This window comes from Megascapheus bottae, chromosome 8 (assembly GCF_031878675.1).
Source record: "Megascapheus bottae isolate mThoBot1 chromosome 8, mThoBot2.hap1, whole genome shotgun sequence".
Classification (NCBI taxonomy): domain Eukaryota; kingdom Metazoa; phylum Chordata; class Mammalia; order Rodentia; family Geomyidae; genus Megascapheus; species Megascapheus bottae.
This window is the reverse complement of record NC_143516.1, coordinates 71,322,381-71,348,642: the sequence shown is the minus strand read 5'-3', so window position 1 is coordinate 71,348,642 and position 26,262 is coordinate 71,322,381. Positions and strand designations below refer to the sequence as shown.

General features: G+C 40.9%; 1 protein-coding gene across 1 annotated transcript in view; it reads right to left on the bottom strand.

Annotated features, from left to right (window-relative positions):
* The window catches only part of B3gat2 (beta-1,3-glucuronyltransferase 2), a 53,421-nt gene that overhangs the window by 12,449 nt on the left and 14,710 nt on the right, over positions 1-26,262 (bottom strand). The window contains exon 2 of the mRNA XM_090338597.1: positions 10,101-10,245. Coding sequence (XP_090194723.1) covers positions 10,101-10,245 — 145 coding nt within the window. The remainder of the gene's footprint in view (positions 1-10,100; positions 10,246-26,262) is intronic.

Genomic DNA, 26,262 nt, shown 5'->3' with positions numbered 1-26,262 from the left:
TAGTACTTGGGCTGGAACTCAAAGCCTCAAACAATCGCTTGGCTTTTTTGCTCAAGCCACAACTCCACTTCTAGCTTTTTGCTGGTTATCTGGAAAGTCTCTCAATTTGTCTTCTAGGGCTGGCTTCCAACCGTAAACCTCAGCCCTCAGCTCCCTGTGTAACAAAGATTACAGGTATGGGCTATCTGTACCTGGTCTTCGTGAATTCTTAAATATTACCCCGGGCAGTCAAATGCAGGTGCGGAGCCCATCACTCACAGACCAGCAAGATTTGTTTGTATGTGACACTCATCATGGCCAGGGAATGGCTTGTATGACCCCTAGTCTTCAGGTGAGAAAACAAATGGTGGTAGACCTCCATGTTGTAGTGATTATTATGCCTGGACCTGGAGCTCAGCACTGAAGGTCAGGGCTGCTATCAGCCTGAAGGTGGAGAGTAGCCACTGTACTGCTATTAAACTGACTCCCAGCTCCATTCATTGAGCGCTGGTGGCTCTATATCTGGGGGGTTCAGGGACCACTCCAAATGGCTGGGATATTACACTGTACACAAACCTGCCCTAGACCTGAATTGGGATAGAACCCTGGAACTCTTAGCTCACTCCCTGAGCAGCCTTGTCAGTGGTTTGAGGCTGTCTCCCACTCCACATGCCAAGCTGTGCTCAACCCCCTCCCAGATACACCAAACCAAGCTCTCTGATGCGAGTGTAGCAGCTCTCCCCTCACACACCCACCTTAGTTCAACCCAGCCTGGCCCTCTGTCTATGAAGAAGAATCCCAAGCTGCTGAGGACACCTCCTGCAAGTCTCTAGAGGGCACTTATTCTGCGAATGGTGAGAAATCTGAAATGGGTTGAGCACTGATGGCTCATACCTGTAATCCCAGCTACTCAGGAGGCTAAGATCTGGAGGACTGTGTCTGAGACTCTTCTGGAGTAGGGTGCCCACTGAGTAAGTTCAAACCCAAATAATACCAAAAAGAAAATAGAAAATGAGCAACAGGCTGCCTGCCTATTGCCTGAATACTTGAATCTGTAGGTCATTAAGACAGGTTTATCAATCCCTGGCAACTAAATTTCTCTCTTGACCCATGCAAAGTCCTGGGGCCGTCACAATGCACCAATCTTAGAACAATGTCCCAAGTTAGTCTCCAGAACCTCCATTAATAAACCACAATACATCAAGACACTTTACTAAGAGCTTTCAGTAACTTTATCTATCTTCTACAAAGCATCCATGCATGGAAAATAGCACGCTTAAGTTACAAATGGCTCCAAAGGAACAAGGAGGTCTGTCCTTCCATTTTCTTTTAGTACTTATATTCATGAAGCAAAGCAAGTGACATAATATTTGATTGTGCTAACTTGGCTTTGGGGGCCATCTGATCAGGTTGGTTTTCAGTTTATCACAGTATTATCTACCAAGAGAGAAGTTGTAAATGCATCGACTCATGCAGGATTCCTTGTTGACAAGTACCAAGACAAAGAAACCACTGTATAACTGAGTTCTCTGTCTCCACAGAGCGTTTCCCCATCTGCCTACAGGTACCCCTTGAGCTTGGCCTTCTCAACATTCACAGCCATCTGCAATAGCTTTAAAAGAAATAAAAAAAGAAAGGACTGTCCAGTAAGCTGGCAATGGGGACACACTGGGGAATGAAATAATACTTGGATCCTCTTAAGCCTTGGCTACAGTGTACACAGATTTATGCAGAGAGGGGGTTGCCCAGTGGTCAGGGCTTCTACCCACATGGAAGTGGTGTTTGGGGCAGAAGACAGATGAGGTGGGGAGGTAGTATCAAAGATAACAGTAAGGAAAGCAGTGCCACTGTGGCAAAACTGAGTGACTACAGAAGATTAAGGGTGTGGTAGGTTATGATAGGGAGGGGGCAATGGTAATCTAGGGGTGTCTGTGGAAGCTTTCCAGGAGTGAGGAGGTTGAAGTAAAGATGCTATTCTAGTCTTGGCCCCTGTAGTGTCCTTGGGACACTACAGGGTCCCTGAGGTTGGGGATACTGTGATGGGGCTGGAGGAGAAAACTGCTCTAAAGATCCCACAGAGGGGCTCAGAGCTGGGTAGATGAGCCTGATCACAAGGATTTGTTGACTCCAGAACATGGGGAGCAAGAATCTGATCTGCACTCCTGAACAATTGCTCCTGTTCATTTGGGGCATTCAGCTGTGGATAGGAAGACAAGGAGGGATGCAGGAAGCCTGGGCAGGTATTGTAGTTGTTGTCTTTCTCATTTCCTGTTCTTTACCCCCCTTTCTCCTCCACAAGGCTGGCAGTATAGCACAGAATGAAAACTACTCTGATGGTGTGTGATCTTTTACTTTCTGATATGAAAACTTTTTTTTTTAACAGAACAAGTGTTCTGATTATCAGACTGTTTTAATTTCCCAGGAGTACCATATTTTCTTGTACAGAAGTATAACTCAAAGGAAATTCAAATTATAACAATTAAAGTGAAACCAAATGTAAATTTAACTCATCAGTTACCAGTCATAGAAAAAAAAAAGGTGTTAGCGAGATCTAAATCTCTGCTGATTGATGAGCCTAATCGGAAATGCCTTGTTAACATTTGATGGCTTTAATAGCTGTTAAAATTTTGATGGCTTTAGTAACCCAATGGCTACTGGAACCTCAGGACTGTTCCTTTCCATGGTCGTTTTCAAGCACACACATTCTAATCATACCAGCTATGACTTGAAATGTGCCAAGGACTCCCTAATAGACAATGAGATACAAGCTTCTCGTCCTAACACTCATCTGCACTTCCTGCACAACCTGGGAATCAGAGATGACTCTGCTAAGGAAAACATGACCATTTAAGGGCCTGACTTCACTCTCATATTTCCTCACCTTTGCGATCTCCCTATGTATTTTTCTCTTAAAAACATTCTCCTCCATCATTAAGAAGAAAAAGCTACTTCCTTCTCTTGAAACTACCCATCTCTCTCCTAATTGAGAGAGTCATCCTTGGCTCTTCTATGTCTCAGTCACAGTCACTCCCCACTCTCACACACACCCCCCATTCCACCTGATTCTCTTAGAGGTCGAGGCTTTTTAAATCTCAGAAACTAGAAGCAATGCCAAGTGGCAAGATGACTTTAAGACGTCAGTGTGAAGGAGCCAAGTGTGATACTGTGGAGGAAAACTGATTCTTTTTTTTTCCTACTCATTAAATAATTTAAAGGTAGAAAAGTGGTTAAGTAAGCTGTAAGTTTATGTGGAAGTGAAAGAAAAGCCATGAATAAAAGTAGCAAAGCTCTCCATCAAGAGCAGGGACTGAAGAGGAGTCGCATGCATTTCTACAAGTCTTCTATCATCTTTAGGTCCAAATAGAACCTCTTTCTCTTTAGTTTATTGGAAACCTGTCTTCAGATGCTGTCCCTGAGCTCTTCAACTCAAGGACACCACTCTACCACTTGAGCCACAGTGCCACTTCTGGTTTTCTGGTGGTTAATAGGAAATGAGAGTCTTGCTGACTGTAGTGCCTGCCTGGGCTGGCTTTGAACGTTGATCCTGAGATCTCAGTCTTCTGAGTAGCTAGGATTACAGGTGTGAGCCATGGGCTCCCAGCCCAGCAGCCACTTTAAGTGACAGTTTCAGAGGATGTTGTCCCAGCTAGCTCCACCCTCCTGTGTGGGAACTTCCATTGACTTCAGGTCAAGGATGGAGAGACCTAGACATCTAGTTTCTCTTGGAAAGCCACACTAAGAAACATTTGATGATCACAACTCATTTTTGTTCAGTCTAAATAGCCTCCAAGTCCTTTGCTTGAAGCGCCAAGTCAGTATTTAGATTTATGAACATTACTTTTTACCCACTCCCCTTGTCCCTGGATGGTCTATGTAGCAAGTAAAAGACCAGGGTTTAATAAACAGCACCCATGTTGCCTCTTTGCCCAACAGTGACCCATCAGCATGTTATCTGTGTCTTACCAGTAGCTCCTTTCTTACTGACCCCCACGAGGCCACACTTTCCACAAACCCACTGTAAATACCCAGCCTGTAATCAGGAGTGAGTTTCTAGGTTTGGTGGGGTGTTCCTCTCTGCAGCTTTTCTCCCTGATAACCTGTATTTGTACAACCTGAGCCATTTCCATTTTCCACACTGTTTTGGAGTCTAACAGTTTTCCTTACTTGTAAGACATATACAGAGCCGGAAGTTTGTTTTTGTGGCTAAAAACATTAGTACAACAGAGACATTGGAGTCAGATACATGTAAGTCACTCATTGCTGAGCTTGTGGTGTGATTTTTTAAAAATAAAAATTGTCATGTCTTGGGGCAAAGTTCCTAGCAAGGAATTTCTAAACCTCTTGCAATTTTCTGAGTGACAGCCATATGCAAATGAGCTGGCCCATGGTCAGTGGATCCCACATAGCTACAGGTTAGGGGCTGGCCACATGGGATCCAAGTTCAGTTAGAGAGCCAATGAGTTATTCAATCATCCTACGAAGGGAAACCTCAACAAAAACTGTGGGCAGAGAAGATGCGAGGAGTTTTCTGCTTTGTAACAAGGTGACATGATGAGAGGGTGGTTTTACCAGAGAAGAACACAAACCTGCTTTTCCCTCTTCCTTCCTAGCCCTAAATTTCTCTTCACTTGGCTAGTTCTAATGTGAATCCTTCCTACTATAAACTGTAATGGTAAAGTTCTGTGATTCAGTTTAGCAAAGCATTGTGGGGTGCATCAACTCTATAATCATTTAGTCTGAATTTCTCTGTATTCATAACTTTATAGTCATTTAGTCTGAATTTCTCTGTATTCATAACTTCACCGAATCTAGGTGACTAGTGCCAAACTACACTCAGTGGGGCTTTTGCCAGAAAGCCTTCTATGTGCTAAGGAATGTGAGACTTGAATGTGTAACTACTAGTAGTGCATAGTTCCTTGCCTGCTAACAAAGTACATGCAAATATTGAGAATTCTAAGGAAGTAGCTCAGAATTCAGTTCTGAGTTTAAACAAATCTATACCTTCTGACTACGTTGAAAAGTATCTTAAGCTCGGATCGTGCTAGCAGACACTTAGCCAGTTATCAGATGCCTGAGGGCTAGGAAGTAAAAGCATATATTCCAAGGGTTTGCTGGCTTGGCAAAACGACATCCTCCAATCAACTGTAGACGTGCATGGTTCAGGGCTGCCTTTGATGATGTCTTCTCATCTGGTGGGCAGATCTGTTAGTCATTATTAGGAATTTAGGCATATTCCAATGGAATATAACCTTCATATGTGACATTGATATTGTGCATACTAGCCAATTTCAGAGCACTGTTTTGAGAGATCTGGGAAGAAAATTTTAGCATCAGGGATGTCCAACAGGGCAAGAAAGAAAAAACTTACGAAAGCCCTGGGCAATATGAAGTCTCACAAGCGCCTATGAACTTCTGGGGATGGACTTAGGCATGGCTTCCCAGAAAAATAAACAAATCTGAGGGCTGCTGCCAAAGCTGCTGAGATCCCCAAGCAAGACAGCTGTGGATATGTCACATTTAGTCTCAAGGTTTCATGCTTACTGATCAGTTTGGCAAATGGAAGGGAGGATGAACTCTGGTATGATCCTTCCAATTATCTCTCGGCACGTATGAAGGGATAGGCCTCAAGGCGCCCGAGGAACAGTGTAGATGGGTTTCCTTTCTCACTTGGGAGAGAATGGAGAACCAACTTGTGTAACTTGGAAATAAAGTCAAAGCACTACTGGGGCCTAAAAGCTTAGCAGGTCTGTTCCCTTCCCCCATAAGAAGTCATTGAGTCATATCTACAATATAAACAAAGCTGTGTATTTAAAAAGTTTCAGGATAAGAAGAAACATTTTTTAAAACAGAACTATCATCTTAGCAGCAACATCATTCTCACTTATAAGATTCCAAAAATATCAATTATTTCATGATAATTAAAGTACAATACAAGTTCATGTGGAAGTGAAGAAAGTTTAGTGGGGCAAGTTGTTTTCTTAAACACAACATTTTATTCTGATTTATAAATTTAAAAATGAATATAAGTAAACAACTCATTCATATTTTAATATATGTTTTTTTTTCCTCAGGATTAGGGTTTGAATGCAGGGGCTTGTTCTTTCTTACTTGTTCAGCTGGTACTTTACCACTTGAGCTATGTTTCCCTTTCACTTTTTGCTGGTTATTTTAGAATATGGAATCTAGAGGGCTGGCTTTGAACTGTGGTCCTTTGGATCTCAGATTCTTGAGTAGCTGGGATTGTAAGAGTGAATCATGAATCCACCAGCGCTTGCCTAGATGCTTTTATTATGACTTAAAAATATATTGAAATGCTTAAGGGAAAAAAAAACTGTAAGAAGCATGGCCTAGAAGAGTAGAGTGTTTGCCTAGCATGCACGGAGCCCTGGGTTCGATTTCTCAGTATCACATACACAGAAAAAGCCGGAGTGGTACCATGGTTGGAGTAGAGCTCTAGCCTTGAGAAAGCCCAAGGACAGTGCTCAGGCCCTGAGTTCAAGCCCTGGGACTGGCAAAAAAAAATGTGCTCAAGGACAATGCCCAGACCCTGAGTTCAAACCCCAGGACTGGCAAAGAAATACTACATTGGTCACCTGAAATAAAATTTCCCATAGAATTTAGTAACAAAAACCTATTAAGTACCGTTCCATAAGCCATCCCTAATCAAAAAAAAAAAAAAACTAGAAATATCTATTGGGACACAAATGTCGGAAGATCCAATGCAAATATTCCCTCCACCAGCTAACCTGATCCTTGATTCCCCACCTAAGATCCAGAAAGTTATTCAAGTTGCTACTACACTGCTGTTACTCGGTCAGAGTAATGGAAAGTGTGAAAAAAGCCATCTTTTCTGTCAGAGTGGGTCGCTTTCTTTCTAGCCATCTTGTGAGAATTATTTTTGTAAAAACTTCCTGCTTTAGCCAGATGGCTGGGCCCTTGTTTATTAAAGTTTAGTTACATCAGGTTCCTGCTATACCTGAATGAAGACAGGAGTTCCTGTTAATTAAGCCTTGCTATGTTGTAGGTTGTGACCCTGAGCTTGTCCAATCAGAGCAGAGAAACTGGGTGTGCGGCTGAGGTGGAAGAGGAGCCTGCCCTGTGTGTATGCTTGCAGATTCAAGCTGATGTCACAGCCTTCTGCAGAGGTAAACGTTGCCTTGCCCAGTTCAAGTAGGTGTCCTCATTGTTCTTATGCTGGCGTCCAGCATCCTGAAGCCACTCTAATGGCAGCAGCCCTTTGTGCAAGGGATTTTGTGATGAACCCAAGTTCTGGGAAAGATTGAAACCAAAGGTAAAAATTGGGAGTTCTCAAGTTGAAGGATCTAGATTTTTGAGTTTCTGAATTTTCTTAAGTGAGAGACTAGGAAAAGGGGATGAACTGTGGTCAGCCTCTAGTTTCAGAGCTATTAATTCCCACTCAATCTTTGGAAAGTCCTCACCTGTCAGTCTGCTCCCAGGTAAATGCATTGGTTGAAGTGCCACTTTAGCTCTGGGGATGCAAGAACTGAAAACCAAAGGTTATGGCTTGAGTTGAGAGAAGGAAGAAGAGGTCAGGACACAGGGAGGGGGACTGGCAGAGTGCCACTAGTGAAGGACAAGAGACCCATACTGCCTCACACAGTCCTGCAAAGCAGTCTCCTTTGTAATGTTTGTTAAATGCTACGCAAAAATAATGTCTTCTTCCAGGGTGTAGGGTGACAGTCCTGCCACATGCCATCTGTGGGAGCTGTGCCCTTGACATTCCCCTAGTATTCGTCACAACATTTTGCTTCCTCAAAATATATAGTATCATCAGGGCCGGGAGTTTGGCCTAGTGGTAGAGTGCTTGCCTAGCATGCACGAAGACCTGGGTTCGATTCCTTGGCATCACATAGATAGAAAAAAGCTGGAAGTGTTACCGTGGCTCAAAGGTAGAGTCTAGCCTTGAGAAAAAAAGTCCAAGGACAGTGCTCAAGTCCTGAGTGCAAGCCCCACAACTGGCAAAAAAAAAAAGTGTGTATATATATATATATATATATATATATATATATATACATACATACACACACACACACACACACACACACACACACACACACACACACACACACACACACACACACATATATATGGTACCATCGGAAAGAAAGTGGCAAAACCAGTGCACAGCACAGCCTCGGAATTCTGAGCATAGAGATTTTTGACTGCAGTTAGGAAATACAAGCAAAACCTTGGGTAAGCACGAGCTGATCAATTTTGAAGCCATTGTATCGTCTAGCTTATATATATCAGTGATTTTTCCCACTAAGTCTCATATTTCAAACTGCCTTTTTTCACAGAGATCATGGGATTGATTTCATATCACCCACAGAATATGTTTCTTCATGATAAAGCAGCATTTTAAGGCCTGAAATCTACTATAGGTCTGCTTTAATTTATTTGGTTGGTTAAAGAATAAAAATTTAAAACATAGTTATACCTAAAGTAAGTAAGTGCTGGAAAAACCAACAATCCAATTTTATATTTTGCTATGTAAAGCCCTAAATGTATCAATAAGCATGAAAATGATTTCAATCATTACTCAAGTTATCCATAAACATGATGTATTTAAAAATCAATGACTTCACCGGGCATAGTGGCTCACACCTATAATCCTAGCTACTCAGGAGGTTGAGATCTAGGGATCAAGGTCAAAGCCAGCCCTGGCACAAAAGGACTTGAGACTCTTGTCTCCAATTAACCTTTAGAAAACAGGAAGTAGGGCTTGGCTCAAGGGTAGGGCAGTAGCCTTGAGCTGAAGAGCTCAGGGACAGTGCCTAGGCTGAATTCAAGCCAAATAGAGGCATCCAAAGGTTTCAGCTAACAGACCACAAGGAGATAGGGCCAGGCTGAGTTTTCATCACTAAAACCTCCATGCTACCTTAGATGAAAGGATAGAGAGGAAGTGGTGCTGTGGCTCAAAGTGATAGCACTAGCTTGACGCAAAAAAGCTCAGGGACAGTGCCCAGGCCTTGAGTTCAAGACCCACAACCAACCAAAAAGAAGAAAAAAAAGTCAGCATTTTCCTTCCTTCCTTCCTTTTTCCTTCCTTCCTTCCTTCCTTCCTTCCTTCCTTCCTTCCTTCCCTCTCCCTGCCTCCCTCCCTCCCTTCCTTTCTTCCTTTCTTCTTCTCTCCCTCTCTCCTTCCTTTCTTTTCTTCCCCTTTTTCTTTTTGTCTTCTTTCTTCCCTCTCTTCCTTTCTCTCTTTCACTTCCTTTCTTTTCTTCTCTCCATCTTTCACTTTTTTCTTCTCTTTTTCTCTTTCTGTTTGCTTGAACTCTCACCCCAAATTATCCTTAGTCTTCCTCCTTGCCCCATGGCAGGCTCTCTACCACATGAGATATATACTTCCACTTCTGGTTTTTTGTTGGTTAACTGGAGATAACTCAAAATTTTTCTGCCCAGGCTGGCTACAAACTCAGCCTCCTGAGTTTGTAAGAGTTACAAGTATAAACTACCAGCGTGTGTGTGTGTGTGTGTGTGTGTGGCTTGAACTCAGGGCCTGGGTGCTATCCTAGCTTCTTTGCTCAAAGCTGGTATCTACCACTTGGGCCACAGCCCAATTTCTGACTCTTTTCTGGTTAACTGGAAATGAGAGTCTGACAGACTTTATTGGACTGGTTCAAAACACAATTGTCAGATTTCCTGAGTAGTTAGGATTTCCAGAGTAGCTAGTCATTAGTGCCTGGACTGGCTGAACATTTTGTAGTCACTCCCCCAAGTCAATTTCCACATGATTGGGTCAAAGTATCTATTCTGAATGGTTAACTGCTTAATCCATGGACTATGATACATTCTATGGTTTTATTTAAGCTGTTTTGGTTGTTGTGGTGGTTCTTGGGCTTCAACTCTGTTCCTGGGTGCTTATGGCTAGCTCTCTACCACTTGAGCACTCCACTACCAGCTTTTTGGTGGTTAATTGGAGCTGAGAATCTCATGGACTTTCCTGCCAGGGCTGGTTTTGAACCACAATCCTCAGATCTTCACTTCCTGAGTAGCTAAGATGTAGGAGCCACTGGAATCCGGTGAAACTCATCTTTTAAAGCCTCCTTGTTCTGGTGCACTTTTGTACACAGGCACATCTAAGAGCAAGCACTCCTCACCTGCCATGTCGATGGCGAAGGGCCTGTCTGCTCTCCAACCGGTGTACCAGCCAACCACCTTGCCATTTTCCACCAAGGGCCGTTCGTAGCGTCGCCCTCCAACCAGGCCCACTGGCCATACCGATACCTTTCGTGTGGTTCGCATCTACAAGGACACAAAGACGTGTTTTACAATTTCTTAGTGAAAAATAAGGAGGAAAAGAGTTTAGGCCACCCAGAGGACTGCGGTTTGGGTAGGGGGATGCCATGGTCTCAAAAGTTGATGGCTTCTTCTGTTTTCTGCTGCTATGCTGTTACCCCAGACAGGCCAGAAAAGAATGAAGAAGAAAAAGTGAACATAACATTAAAATGAATAACCCATAACTCTGGGTTTTCTAGGAAGGGTACAATTAAATATAATGATGAAAATTAAGCATGGTAGTAGTAGGCTTTTCATTTCAGCTGAGCCTAGAGTTGGTGCTAGGTAAAAGGCAAATTAAAGAAACAAAACTCTAAAAAGTCTGGGCTGCAGATTCCACTTTTTCTTTCTTTCTTTCCTTCTTTCTTTCTTTCTTTCTTTCCTTCTTTCCTTCCTTCCTTCCTTTCTTTCTTTCTTTCTTTCTTTCTTTCTTTCTTTCTTTCTTTCTTTCTTTCTTTCTTTCTTTCTTTCTTTCTGATCCTGGGCTTGACCTTGGGGCTTTCTTGCTCACTGCTAGTGTCCTACCACTTAAGCCACACAACCAGCTTAGCTGTTTTGCAGCATATTTTGGAAATGCAGTCTCATAGACTTTTGTGTCCTGTGGCTTTGAACAGAGACCCAAGATTCCTGAGTAGGTAGGATCACACATATGAGCCATGAGTACCCCGCGAAATCCCACATTTCTGAGCATTTCAGAGCTAGCATTTATTCATGCTTCATTTTTCCCAGAGGGCTACATGATAAACGCAAGAAAATTACTATTTGAATGCAGGGAGTGTGGCAGGTTTGTTCCTAGGAATGTTAAGTTTTACAGGGTTTTTCATTTACACAGTTAAAAACACTGCGGAGATCCAAAAGCCTTTGCAGTCTGTGCAGCACCCTGAGATTCGATTTGAAAGGCTTCATCTCAGAGTTAGACACACCACCCCTCCATACACAACCACTAGCTTACACTGAGTGTCGGACATTTCCAAGGAAAATAGCACAGCTATTTACAGAACTTCTACACTTTCCCTTGGGATCTGTCCTTTGTTCTATGTCCTTTCTACTCAATTCATGTTCTTTCAGGGTTCCTTAGCAGGTGCTTGCTTTGCTGATTATTAAAAGTATAAGAATCCTAAATATTCTATATATAAGAACCAGTCCTGGGCATGGGCTCAGGGCCTGAGCACTGTCCCTGGATTTTTTCTCAAGGCTAGAGCTCTACTACTTGAGCCATAGCACCACTTCCAGCTTTTTTCTACGTATGTGGTACCGAGGAATGGAACCCGGGTCTTCGTGCATGCTAGGCAAGCACTCTACCACAAGGCCAAACTCCCGGCCCCAAATGAAGCCCCATTTTTTTTTGCCAGTACTGGGCTTAAGATCAAGGCCTGAGCACTGTCCTTGGAGTTTCTCAAGGCTAGAGCTCTACACTTGAGTGTCAGCATCATTTCCGGCTTTTTTCAATGTATGTGGTACCGAGGAATCGAACCCGGGTCTTCATGCATGCTAGGCAAGCACGCTACCCCTAGGCCAAACTCCCGGCCCCTAAAAGATTTTAAATGTCTGAAAGCCCCCTAGCTCTTTCCCTTTCTCTTCCTCCCACTCTCTCTCCTTTTCCGTCTCTCTCTTTCTTATACCAGTACTGGAACTTAAACTCAAGGCTTTATGTTCACTGGGCTTTTTCTGCTTTTTCTGTGCAAAGCTAATGCTCTAATATTTGAGCCATACCCCTACTTCAGATATCTTGCTGGTTAACTGGAGATAACTGTCTCATAGAATTTGTCTGCCTAGGTTGGTTTTGAACCACAATGCTCAGATCTCAGTTTCCAAAGTAGTTGTGAGTCACCTGAGCCCTGAAGCCTTGTTTCTTTCATAATACAAAAGATCAATAAAACACCAGTCACAAAGGGAAGTGCCTAAACAGTGATATAGGCAACAGATGACGGATACAGACGTCAAATGCAGGGACAGGGGTAAAAGGAGCCCTGGACACTGTTGGCGGGGTGTAAACTAGTGTAACCAGTGTGGAAGGCAGCTGGGAGATTTCTCAACAAACTAAACATGGAACTACTCTACAATGGGCCAGACATACCACTATTGGGCATCTAGCCATAATATAACATTTCAGGATATGGTAACAATACTTGTACACTCAAGTTCATTGCTTTACTGTTCACCACAGCTAAAGAACAGACACAGCCCAGATGCTCTACAACAGATGGATAAATCAAGAAAATGTGAGCTAGTTGCTGGTGGTTCATGCCTGCAATCCTACTCAGGTAGTTGAGATCTAAATGATCACAGTTCAAAGCCAGTCTGGGGAGGAAAGTCTGTGAGATTCTTATCTCAAATTATTTACCAGAAAATCACAAGTGGAGCTGTGGCTCCAAGTGGTACAGCACTAGCCTTGAGGGAAAGAGCTCAGGGACAGTGCCAAGGCCCTGAGTTCAAGCCGCACAACCACCACTACCAACAGCAAAAAAGAAAATGTGACATCTCTTTATCTGTCTATCTAAAATAGAATTTCACTAATCTATCATTTGCAGGTAAATGGATGGACCTAGCAAAAAAATATGTTAAGTGAAGTAAGTCAGACTCAGAGAAATAAAGTACATGTTTTCTTTTATATGTAGAAGTTAGATCTAAATTATAAACATATATGAAAATATACACAGTGTTCTATGCATGTAGGCACAGACTAAAGGCTGGCATCCTTAGAGGAAAGTCATAATGATGCAATTCCTCTGAACAACTAACAAACAGTTTAACAAGAAGCTGAAAATGGTTTGTTGGGGGAGATGATGCAAGGAAGGGGCAGATAGAGACAGGGAGGGTGGGCAAATATAGTCATTATATTCTGTTTAAATATGCAAATGGTATTATACTGATGCAATTGGGAAGATAGAGGAGAATGATGGAAGGGCTGACTTTTGATGAAGTTGTATTGTACTTACATTCTGACCTATTGAACTCAAACACTTCTGTACATCTACTTAAAAAAACAGAAGTAGAAGTGATTCACTAACTTATGAGAGTTAACATTACAAACTGGCCTGGTTCCCAAAGGCACTCTCTTTCTACCTATTAATGCCAGCTTCCTATGCTGTCCTTTATTGTTCTGTCATGACTTCCAGTAAAATGGGCAAGGCTTGCATAGCAATGTCAGCCATTCGAAGTCTTGGCCAGATCACTATCCACTGCCCAATGGCTACGAGAACACATGAGACACTTGTGGTCTATCTCCACACCCTGCAGACCAAATGCCACTTAAATCACCTCAGAGCTACAGGTGGCTGCTCATTGCATTGTTAGCTCTGTGAAAGGAGGGAGGCAGGTACTATGTCTGGTGGTCCATACTCACGATTTACTTCATGCTGCGTCCCTTGGGCCCTCTCCTGGGTGGGGCGGGGGATGGCTCACTGCCAGCTCTAAGGACCAAATACTTCCGAAAGTTACATGCAGGAAATCATTAGCATGTCATTAGGGTGAACCAGGTGCCTTTAGCTTCCGCATGCTGCTACTTCAAATCTTGTTTCCAAAGGGAAATGATGGAGAAATGACATTCTTGATCTTCTGAATTTTCAAACAGTTAATTTAGGCAACCTCAAGGTGTAGGCTTACATATAGGATGTAGGAGAGAACAATGGTGACTCATGCTTATATCCTAGCAACTCAAGAAGGCTGAGATATGAGAATCATACAGAAGCCAGCCCAGGAAGAAAAGTCTGTAGGACTCCTCCGAAATAACCAGCAAAAAGCAGAGCTGGAGGCATGGCTCAAACAGTACAGGACCTGCTACGCAAGAAAGCCAAGAAAGCTGGGGGCTCTGAATTTAAATCCTGGTATTACAAAACAGCAAGAAAAAGGTCTATATCTTCTGCCACAGAAACTCAAACCAGTTTTAGCTTATGAGAATAAAACAGAAAGACTGACAAGACCTAGAGTTGATGTCAAAGTAGAGAACTAGATCTCTTAAATAATGGGCATTTAAAAAGCTCCAATTGCTTTTAAAAGGAAGCTTCACAGCTTGTAACATGGTTTAAAACCTTCTTTTATCATAACTTGGTAATCCCAGACCTGGAAAAAATGAAAATGAAATGAAAGCACATACTTAAAACTGTGCCTAAATGTTCATAACAAGCTTCATTCATAATAGACAGAAGCTGGAAAACAGCCCAAATGTATGGAAATTTGAGAAACTGTGATATATACCTGTGACAGATTATTACTCAGAAAGAAAATGAATAATGGATACCCCCAAAGAGTATGGTTGAGCCTCAAAAATATAACAGTGACTGGAAGAGGCCAGACAAAATGCTGCATACTACTTAATTCTACTTTTACGAAATTCTTAAACAGGTATATTTAGTTATCTCTCATAATAGAAAGCAGATCAGAAGCTTGGAAGAGGTGAAAGAGGACCATTATGGTGGTTTATGAATTTGATAATATTCTGTAAACTGAATTTTACTTTTAGGTAAATTGTACCTCAGTAAGTTTTGTTAACAAAAGCCAAATACGTAGGAGGTTCTAACTGAACTCATAATTATAAGATCTAGAAAAATTATTACTTCAATAGTAATAAAACACTGATCATCCTCATTTGTCTTCATTACAAGAAACAAGATTCTAGGAGAAGTAGTTGATGATGCATGCATGTCAGGCACAAGGAAAGCTCAAAGTGAGCCTAGAATATCATGTATAGACATTTTGAAAAGCAAGGCAGTGCTCAGAGATGAAAACAAAACAAAACAAAACAAGGTTTGAAGACAAAGGCTGGTCTGAAAGTTCATGCACATGTAAATAATTGGAGGATAAAAAAGCATGGTATTGATGGCATGAAACAAGCTGAATTGCCTGCCTAGCAATTCAAAGCTCTGAGTGTGAATCCTAACATGACTAGTAAAACTTTCAAAAGGATTTTAAATTTATTTTTATTTTTTGGTGCCAGCACTTGGCATTTTCTCTCAGAGCCAGAGCTCTACATCACTACTTCTAACTCTTTGCTGGTTAACTGGAGTTAAGAGGCTCCCAGTTTTGTCTGTCCTGGGTGGCTTAAAACCACAATCCTCAGATCTTATCATCTTGAGTAGCTAGGGTTATAGCTGTGAACAACTAGTGTCCAAATAAATTTTAGTATACAGTCATAAGAATCTACACATATCCAGTGAGACTAGGAAAACTGAGGTAGGGTTCAGTTAGGAGAGATGGGGGAGGAGGACGACATTGATCAAGATGCACTGCACTTATAAACTGATTTGTTTAAATGCTAATCTCTTTGCAAAACTACCTGGAGATAATAAAAATATAACTTCAAAAAGCAAGACACATGCAAGGGGGGTGGATTCACAGTCTGTGAAAGTACATAGTAGCTATTCTTTTTAAGGAGTTTCAGGAAACTAAGTACCCACATTGCTTCAAAATATCATCCAATAGTTGCGATGTATACTAAACTACCTGAAGCAAATGCACTTTTACTATGACACACATGGCAGCCACTCCCTGCCTACTTGGCCTCTGCACACAGGAAATGCTTGACCATGTGTACTGCCTGCTGGAGGCAGTGGAGGGAAGATGATGCCACCTCTGTGTTGCCCTTGCATGAAAAGTCTGGTCTAAATATAATCATGAGGACATAGATGACTCCTGGGAAGACTGAGAAGCCAAATGCAGGTGTGCATGCTTGTGTGGGTGTGTGTAAACTTCACATCCTCAAATCCTGAACAATTAAATTCCTATTTTCCTCAAGATTTCTGGGGAAAATAGTGACTGGTACACAAAAGAATCTGAGCATGTAATTATTACATACTGGAAAATAGCTCTTGTGACATATTGGGAAAGAGGAAGAGGAAGAGCCACTGCTGAGGCAGCTTTCCCACCCCCAGGGGCCTCTCTCCTGCCATGGATGTTAAAATACATCCTTAAACAAAATAAAGCACATGAGCTCCATGAAACCTTGCAGGGAGCTGTGCATTTTAATAAAATTCTATGCTTATTGAAAATATGAGCATAAATGATGTCCAATGACAAGGGCATTAGGATATTAAAAATTCATTAGGATAGGGGCTGGGAGTTTGGCCTAGTGGGAGAAATGCTTGCCTAGCATGCACAAAGACCTGGAATCGATTTTTCCATACCACATACATAGAAAACGCCAGAAGTGGTGCTGTGGCTCAAGTGGTAGAACTCTAGCCTTGAGAAATCTCAAGGATAGTGTTTGAGCCCTGAATTCAAGCCCCAGGACTGGCAAAAGAAAATTCATTAGGATGTTACAAAAGAAACTCTTGAGATACATAAAACCCAGAACTGTAATATTAGTTACTCAAGAGGCAGAAATGGAGAAGCAATTATGGTTAGAAGCCATCCTAGACTCATCCACTCCACCCCTCCCCCAAATCTGAAAGACCCCATCTCAACCAATAAAAATAGGATGAAGTGTGCTCACATCTCAGTTCAGTTACATGGGAAGCATAAATAGTGGTAACTGTCCAGTTGCTGCCCAGTTTGGGTAAGAAAAACAAGATCCTATAAAAATAAAAGCTAAAAGGACTGGGCTGTATCTATAGAGGGTAACTCAAATGATAGGAAATATGTCTAGCAAGTATAAAGCCACAAAAAAGGAAAATGCTGTACAATTAAAATTATACCTAAATTGTATTTAAATAGATAGAATATTTCTGTAAGTGCCATATTCTAAAACAATTTCCCTACTTAATTTTATTTATTTTGAAACATAGCAGCACTATGAGTGGCGCAAGGTTGGATTTGAACTTGTGATCCACCTGAGTACTGGGATTACAGATGTTCACTCACTACCATATCCAAATGGACACTTATTCTTTGCCATACATTCACCATGGTAATGCAAAGGTTCTGAGTTTTTATGGCAAAGGGAGAGTTGCCTCTATGGCAGTGTGACCACCAGGTAATAGACAGGCTCATACGACTGTACATACAGTGTACTTGGTATGGGGCCAGAGAGTTCTAAGTAACATCAGAGAGTTGGTTTCATTCATTGGCCTTTCCATTTAACAAATAAGCTCAGATGCAAAGCAACTAATCTATACTTCAGAAAAGTTACAAATGAACACAACAATGCCTTTTCTCTTAAAGAGTCTGTATGGCCTCAGAATATGTTTGTGTGTGTGTGTGTATGTGTGTGTGTGGTGAGGAATGGTGCATTTGGATTATTTGGCTCTTTTCATCACAATATGGCAACCAACAAAGCTCACAAAACAATGACCTTTTCTCATGAATTAAAATGGATCCAAAGACCTATGCTCTAGTTTCCATAGTACTATAATTATGTGAGAGGATTTAAATTACTTAACTGCTGATTTTTAATTTCCCCATATAAAATTAACTACTCATCTCTTATTCTTAGAGAGAAGGATAAAGAGCTCTCTACAGCACTCAAACATCCTTAACAGATATTTACTAATAATATTTACTAATTATGTCTTCCCATGCCCCCCCCACACACATAGTATTCTCTTAAAGCTACTTTCAGGAAAACTCAGAATTCCACTTTCCTCAAGAAGTAAAATGCTCTTTTCTTCTTATAGAGATAAGATATTCAGGCCGGGAGTTTGGCCTAGTGGTTAAAGTGCTTGCCTAGCATGCATGAAGACCCGGGTTCGATTCCTCGGTACCACATACATAGAAAAAAGCCGGAAGTGGTGCTGAGGCTCAAGTGGTAGAGCTCCAGCCTTGAGAAAGTCCAAGGGCAGTGCTCAGGCCCTGAGCTCAAGCCCAGGACTGGCAAAAAAAAAAAATAGAGATAAGATATTCTTGGGCTACCTCTCTTTGTTCCATTTAAGATCCTTCTACTTTTACATTTCTGAATTTTTAATGATTTATTATTGCACCAACAAGGATTTAAAACAATTTCCACAACATATAGATAAAAGAAATGTCTGAAAAAGAAATACCTTTCCGATATACAAGCAAATATAACGAAAATGGCAAGTCTGCAATGCTAGGTGTAAACTTAGTGACAATGTAGGAACCACAGGAAGAAAACCATATATTTTTTAAAATGGAAATTTGATGATATTAATGAGGATAGAGACTGGCCATAGCAGAGCTGGTCTTTCACCTTGTACTCTCTGATCTTCTTTACTGGTCGAGTCCCTGTTTGATGTAGTGACTCTGCCTCCTCCCATATGTCTGAAGAAAGGGTCCCCATGGAATTTGTCCTTGGATGAAGGTATGGGTCATTTATATACAATAGTCACATTTGTTCAATTCATAAGAAAGTAGTAGCTTTCTATTGTGGTAGTGTTTGACTAAGTAGGCTCAATAAGCGGAAGGATTAAAGTTTAATTTTGTTAATAAATCACTAGAAGGACAAAGTATTGAATACAGAGAAGCACCTTGTGGAAAATTCTAATTTGAAAAATACACAGAACATTTATGAAAGCTCCAAATGAAAAAAGTTTCAGTTAAAAACAGCATGTTAGAGCTACGCACAGCAACAAAAATACATCTTAAAAACATGATCTATCTCTGAGGATTGTGGCTCAAAGCCAGCCCAGCACTAAAGAACTGAGACTCTTATCTCCAATTAACCACTAGAAAACAGGAAGTGGGGCTGAGACTCAAGGGATAGGGAGGTATCCTTGAGCTGAAGAGCTCCGGGACAACACCTAGGCCCAAGGCCCAGCCCCATGATCCACACACAACCACCACCCCCAAACCAAAAAACAAAACAAAAAAAACTATTACTTATAAGATGGTGGAGTATAAAGATGAAATAAACAAAATGGGAGACACTTGTATACAATTAGGTTAATAGCAGTTTAGAATGGAAAAAAAGTGGCAAATTGTATCTGTATTTAAAAATCTACAAGAAAAAGTTCCAAGATCCCCCAGGTAGAAAAAATTACTATAATATATGACAAGAGAATAAGATCTTTCTTATTCTTTCAAGGACACTTTAAGATTAGAGATGTCAATCAACACTCCCAGAAAATACACAGGAAGTTAGAAATCTTCCAAATTCCTCAGCACTTTCCTAGAGCAATGGGCACTCTTTATAGTAAGTTAACATTAATATTCTTTTGCCAGTCCTGGGCTTGGGCTCAGGGCCTGAACACTGCCCTTGAGTTTTCTCAAGGCTAGAGCTCTACCACTTCAGGCTTTTTTCTATGTTTGTGGTACCCAGGAATTGAACCCAGGTCTTTGTGCATGTTAGGCAAACACTCTGCACTAGGCTAAACTCCCAGCCCCAGCATTAATAATTTAAAAAAAACCATTATCATGACCAATCTTTACTTAAAACAAAAATAAAAATATAGGTGGATCTTAAAGACAAATTCACAAAGCCCAATTAATGACAAATCCCACTTAAAATGCAAGGTTTGTTTACTCAGTACACAATTCACAGCTGGGTTTATTGAAATAAGGGTTTGCTTACAGATTATTACCTTTCTAACTGGGAGAAGAGTACCACAAATGCAAAACAGAGAAAGAAATAAGAGCCAACTTTATATCATTTACAAGGTACATTTCAGTATAAGAGCATTGACAGGGCGGGAAACTCCATAGCACATAAGTTTATGAGTGTTATTGTGGCTGTTATTCAGAGATGTTACCAGAGATAATGAAGGATATTTGATAAGGATGAAAGGGTCAGTCCTTCAAGAGAAAAATAATAAATGTGCATGCACCAAATAACATAGCTTTAAAAACTCAAAGTAAAAATTAAGATAATTCTAAAGTGATAGCAAATAATTCATAGCCACAGTCAGAAATTAGATTATTAATTTGAATTGGACAAAGGAAGCAGACTATGTGAATTAAAGACCAGCAGGGATGTAGAGGATGTGAGCCTCACTCAACCTCAAGTGTACAGCACAATGCGTACAACAACGTGGCACATGTGCCAACTAGCAGCAACAGTATGCTGACTACGCATGTTGAAACACTGGGTAATATTATTCTCAAAGCACCACAAGGAAACTATTAATGAAAACTAAAGATAGTCTAGGCACTGGTGGTTCACACCTATAATTCTAGCTGCTCAGGGAGGTAAGATCTCAAGATCTTGGTTCAAATTCAGTCTGGCAAGACAAATCTGACATACTCTTAGTTAATTAACCAGCAAAATGCTAAATGTGGAGGTGATGCAAGTGGTAGGATGACAGACGTAAGTGGATAGCAAGAACAAGAGCTCAAGGCCCTGAGTTCAAGCCTCAATACCACAGCAAAAATTAAATTAAACCCATCAAATTTCCTTATTTAAAAGTTAATGCACTTCAAGCTCGGTACAGTGGTTCATGCCTGTAATCCTAGCTACTCAGGAGGTTGAGATCTGAGGATCATGGTTCAAAGCCAGCCCGGACACAAAAGGACCAGACACTCTTATCTCCAATTATCCTCCAGAAAACAGGAAGTGGGGCTTGGCTCAAGCGTAGGGCAGTAGCCTTGAGCTGAAGAGCGCAGGGACAGCACCTAGGCAGAGTTTTCAAAGTATTGGGTAAAATTTCAGAAAACTCAAGAATAGATTCACAGGTATCAAAAGCTTTTGATCTTTTTTTTCCTTTTTTTTTTCTTTTTGCCAGTCCCAGGCTTGTGTTCAAGGCCTGAGCACTATTCTTGGGCTTTCTCAAAGCTAGAGCTCTATCACTTGAGCCACAGTACCACTTCTGTGTTTTTTTTTTTTCCTTTGGAGTCGAACTGTAGTCTTTGTGCATGCTAGGCAAGACTCTACCACTAGGCCAAACTCCCAGCCAACAGCTTTCTTTCTGTGTGTGCGTGTGCGTGCGTGCGTGCGTGTGTGTGTGTGTGTGTGTGTGTGTGTGTGTGTGTGTGCACTCACATGCATGCACACATGCAGGAGCATGCAACTGCTAGGCACTTAGCATACTTACTCAAGGATGGCACTCTACCACTTAAGACACAGTTCTACTTCCTGCTTTTTGTTGATTAATTGTAGAAAAATCATGCTCAAGCTGGCTTTGAACTGAATTCCTCAGATATCAGACTCCTGAGTAGCAAAACTAAACAAAAAACCCACAAAGTAAACAGAACAAAACCTCCAAAACATTAGAGTTAACAGAAAAAAGCAGTGGGAAAAATTGTATGTGTAAATGTGAGTTAGCTCCTCCACTAATGAGCATGTAACCTTAGGCAAGTGAGATAAGCACTTGTGTTTGTTTGAGTATATATGTATGAAAAAAAATAGCACAGTGCTACACACAGATGAAGATTCAATGAGGCATTTGTAGCATAAATAAGTGTCTGCAGTCACCATTGGCATAAGCACCATCCAGAGACAAGAGTCTTATGGATTGTCCTTCTGGGCTGGATTCAAGCTTCAATCTTCAGATCTCATCCTCTTGAGTAACAAGGACTATATGCATGAGTCACTGGCACCTGGTTTCTCAGATGTTTAAAACAAAATATGCCTATCTTCCTAGGGAAAATAAAACCTGCCTGAAGTTATTTTGTAGACTCAGTCCTGTAATAAAGAGTGTGTAAATCCTGTTTCAGGGTTTAAAGGTTTAATCTTTGATGTACATATGGAACATCCACAGAATCTAGTTGTCTAAACATGCTTAGGAACATCTCACCAGCCACTACCATTCTACCTAACATGACTCCAAAAGCCCTGTGTTACTTCTGTGTGTGCCCTTGTGAAAGGTGTAACAATTTGCCTACAATATTTGAGATGTACATCATGATGCTATAAAAAATGTTTCCATTTTTCTTTGCAGTATCACCATTTTAATTTGTTGATGCTGAGTATATAACTTCTCTCAGTCTTGAGTGCTTTAGGTCTCTGAGTCATTCATATAGGATAGTATTTTACAAACATGGAAGAGAGAGTAAAACCAAGTAGCTAAAAATCTAATAGGAAGCATAAAATAGAATAAAGTATTTAAACTGAAGTTAGCAAAGTAGGCAAAACTGAATACACTTGAAAAACGATATAATATTGCTGAAGGAAATTGAAGACATCATAAGTAAATGAAACAACATAATAAATGAAACACCAATAAGTCCACCAACTAAAGACTTAATATTGACTCTATAGACTCAGTGCAATCCCTATCAAACTCACAATGATTGTATGCAGGAACAGAATGATACACTCTAAAATTTATATGGGACATATAAATGTCCAAGTCAATTATAAAGAAGAACTTATACCTTCTTATTCCAGCAATGACCATAAAATTACATAAGGAAACAGTGCCTCCTGTCATAAAGATAGACATAGAGGCTGAGAATCAAGTGGCTCCTATCTGTAATCCTAGCTACTCAGAAGGCTGAGAGCTAGAGGATCAAGAGTTGACAATGGCTCAGACAGAAAACTCTGGCAGCCAGGTGCCTGTGATTCACGCCTGTAAACCTAGGTACTCAGGAGGCTGAGATTTGAGGACCATGGTCAAAGCCAGCCGGGGCACAAAAGTCCAAGAGACTCTTATCTCCTATTAACACAAGAAACCAGAAGTGGCTCAAGGTGGTAGAGCACTAGCCTTGAGCTACAGGGCTCAGGGACAGCACCCAGACCCAGAGTTCAAGCCCCATGACAACCAAAAAAGAAAAAGCAAATCCACCCCCCCCCAACAAAAAAACAACTCTGGCAGACTCTACCCTCCACCTGCAATTAACCACCAAAATGCTGGGCTAGCGGTATGACACAAGTGGCAGAGCACTAGCCATGAGCAAGAAAACAGTGAGTTAATTCAAGCCCTGTCCTGATATAGGCAATGTCAGATAATACAGACTGACAGAATAGAAGAGAGCTCAGAAACAAACCTCAACTGTTTTATATAAGTCAACTATTTTTAGTAAGATCACTCAATGGGAGCACAGCAATATTTTCAGTAAGGAAAGATTATGAAAACTTACATCTTTTGCATGTAAAAATGGAGCTGAACCCTCACCTTCACAATATACAAAAGAACTAAAATTATACAGCTCTTGTAAGAAAACACAAGTAAAACTTCATGATGTTAGAATTGGCATGATTTCTTAGATATGATAGCAAAAGAACAAAATAAGAAAATTGAACTATAAATTTAATAGCTTACATTCAAAGGGCACTGTTAACACCATAAAAGACAACCCTCACACTGGGAGAATGACTGCAAATTTCATATGTGATATATGCCCAGAATATGTGGAGAATTTTTGAAACTCAGCAACAAAAAACTACCTGATTTAAGATATAGGCAAAAGCTCTCCACTCCTCCTTAACATACTACTAGAATTCTGAGCCAGAGCAATAAGGCAAGAAGCAAGAATAATGGGGATCCAAATAGGGAAAGAAGAAGTGAAAACTCCCCCTTTGCAGACGACATGATTCTGTATTTAAAGAACCCTGTAGACCCTACTTCCAAGTTGCTTGAGCTGATTCAAAACTTTGGCAAGGTATAAAATTAACCCTCAAAAATCAACCGCCTTGCAGTATGCCAACAACGAGAGGAGTGAAGAAGCAATCAGGAAAGCAACTCCTTTTGCAATAGCCTCAAAGAAAACAAAGTACCTAGGAATTAACCAAAGGACCTTTATGATGAAAACTTTAAAATCCTGAAAAAGGAAATTAAAGCAGAACTTTAGAAATGGAAAAACTACCCATGCTCCTGGATTGGAAGAATTAACATAGTGAGAATGGCAATCTTGCCAAGGGCTATCTACAAATTCAATGCAATACCCACCAATATACCAATGTCATTCTTTAAAAAATAGAAGAGGCAATCCAAAATTTCATTTGAATATTAAAAGACCCAAATAGCAAAAACAATTCTTAGCAGAAAGAACAGACAGGAGGAATTTCAATACCAAACTTTAGACTCTGTTACAGAGCTATAATTATCAAAACAGCTTGGTACTGGCACAAGAACAGGCTCGAGGACCAATGGAATAGAACTGGATACCCAGAAGTCAACCCACAGATTTATGGCCACCTAAATTTTTGATAAAGGAGCCAAAAAGTAGCATGGAAGAAAGACAGCCTCTTCAACAAGTGGTGCTGGCAGAACTCGGTGAGCACCTGCAGAAAACTAAAGTTGGAACCTTCTATGTCACGCGGCACCAGAATTAACTCCAAATGGATCAAAGACCTCCAATAAAAGTAGATACACAGAAAACGTTACAAGAAGGAATAAGAGATACACTAGGTCTCCTTGGCACAGGTCATAAATTTCTTAATAAAGACCCAGAAACACAACAAATCAAAGAAAGTTTGGACAAATGGGACTGCATTAAACTGCAGAGCTTCTGTATGGCAAAGGACATAGCTAGCAAGCTAAATAGAAAGCCCACAGAGTGGGAGAAAATCTTCACTAAGCATACAACAGACAAAGGCCTCGTATCTAAAATATATCTACAGCTAAAAATAATTGAATTACTCCAAAACTAATCTCCAAAGAAACAGCCATCCCATTAAAAGATGGGCCAAAGACTTAGAGACTTGTCTGAAGAAGAAATAAGAATGCCCTATAGATACATGAAGAAATGCTCGACATCTCTGGCCATAAAAGAAATGCAAATCAAAACAACTCTAAGATTCCACCTCACTCCAGTTAGAATGGCCAGGATCAAGTAATCTACTAACAACAGATGCTGGTGGGGATGCGGCCAGGAGGGATCACTACTACACTGTTGGTGGGAGTGCAAACTCATTCAACCAGTATGGAAAGCAGTGTGGCAGTTCCTCAAAAGACTAAACATAGAGCTCCCTTATGACCCAGCAATTCCACTTGGCATTTAGCCAATTGTCCAGAAACAAGGACAGACTAAATCCACTAGTACAGTAACAATGTTCATTGCAGCACTATTTACCATAGCAAAGATATGGAACCAACCCAGATGCTTCTCAGTAGATGACTGGATCAACAAGATGTGGTATTTATACACAATGGAATTCTATGCTAGAAAGAATGACATCGCCCCATTTGTAAGGAAATGGAAAGACTTGGAAAAAATCCTATTAAGTGAAGTAAGCCAGACTCAAAGGAACATAGGCTCAAAGGTTTTTCTCATTTGTAATAGTGCATACCTAGGACTCTCCTAGCAGAGGATCAGGATAGTCAAAACCTAGCTACAAAAGGCCAGAGAGGATGAGGCTAAATGAAAGGATTTCCAGGATATGGAAATAAGAGCATTATCTTGTTGATTGTTGTTCTTAATGCACTTTGTTATTTTTGTTGCCCTTTGGTTAATCTCATATTGTTACAGTCTCTGACTTTGTTACCTGGCATATTGTATATACATTTATTTGTTTATTTGAAATAGGAAAGGGAAAGGGGGAAAACAAGATGATTGGGAGGAAGAGGTGGGGAGGAAAATGGGGACAAAATCATGACAAGGGGTATCAATGTGTGAGAAGTAATGCACCTACTCTCTGGCAAATGTAACTGTAACCTTTCTATACATTACAATAAAAATTTACAAATGTATTAAAGAAAAATGAAAATATTAAAGGAAATTCCCACCAGGCAGTAGTTATCTGAGCCTGTACTCCGAGCTACTCAGGTGGCTGAGATTTGAGGACTTTGTTTAGAAGCCAGCCTGGGTAGGAAAGAGGCTCTTATGTGCAGTTAATGAGCCCACACGTCCCCTCAAAAAGCCAAATGGTAAAGTGCTAGCCTTGAGTTCAAGGACAGCACCCAGGCCCTGAGTTCAAGCCTCAAGACTGGCATACAAAATGTCCATGCAAGACAACTGAAAATACTTAACATGGCCCCAGACTCTAGCTCCGAGCATTATATAACAGGACTTCCATGTGAAGCAAGATTATAGTTCCCAGATAGCAAAGACTTTGTAAGAATGTCTCAAGCCTTCTTGCAACATGAACAGATGTAGCTGAGGAACTTTTCAGTGTCACCAAAATAACCCAAACTGTCATCTGACCTTTAAAAATGACACTGGCATTTTCATCTTGCAATGCCAAGTTTATTTAGATGAATAACAACCGGTCCACATATGGACCTAACTTAAAGTCTCATTTCCAGCAGCCACAGACCAGCACGTTGGGGCCACAGA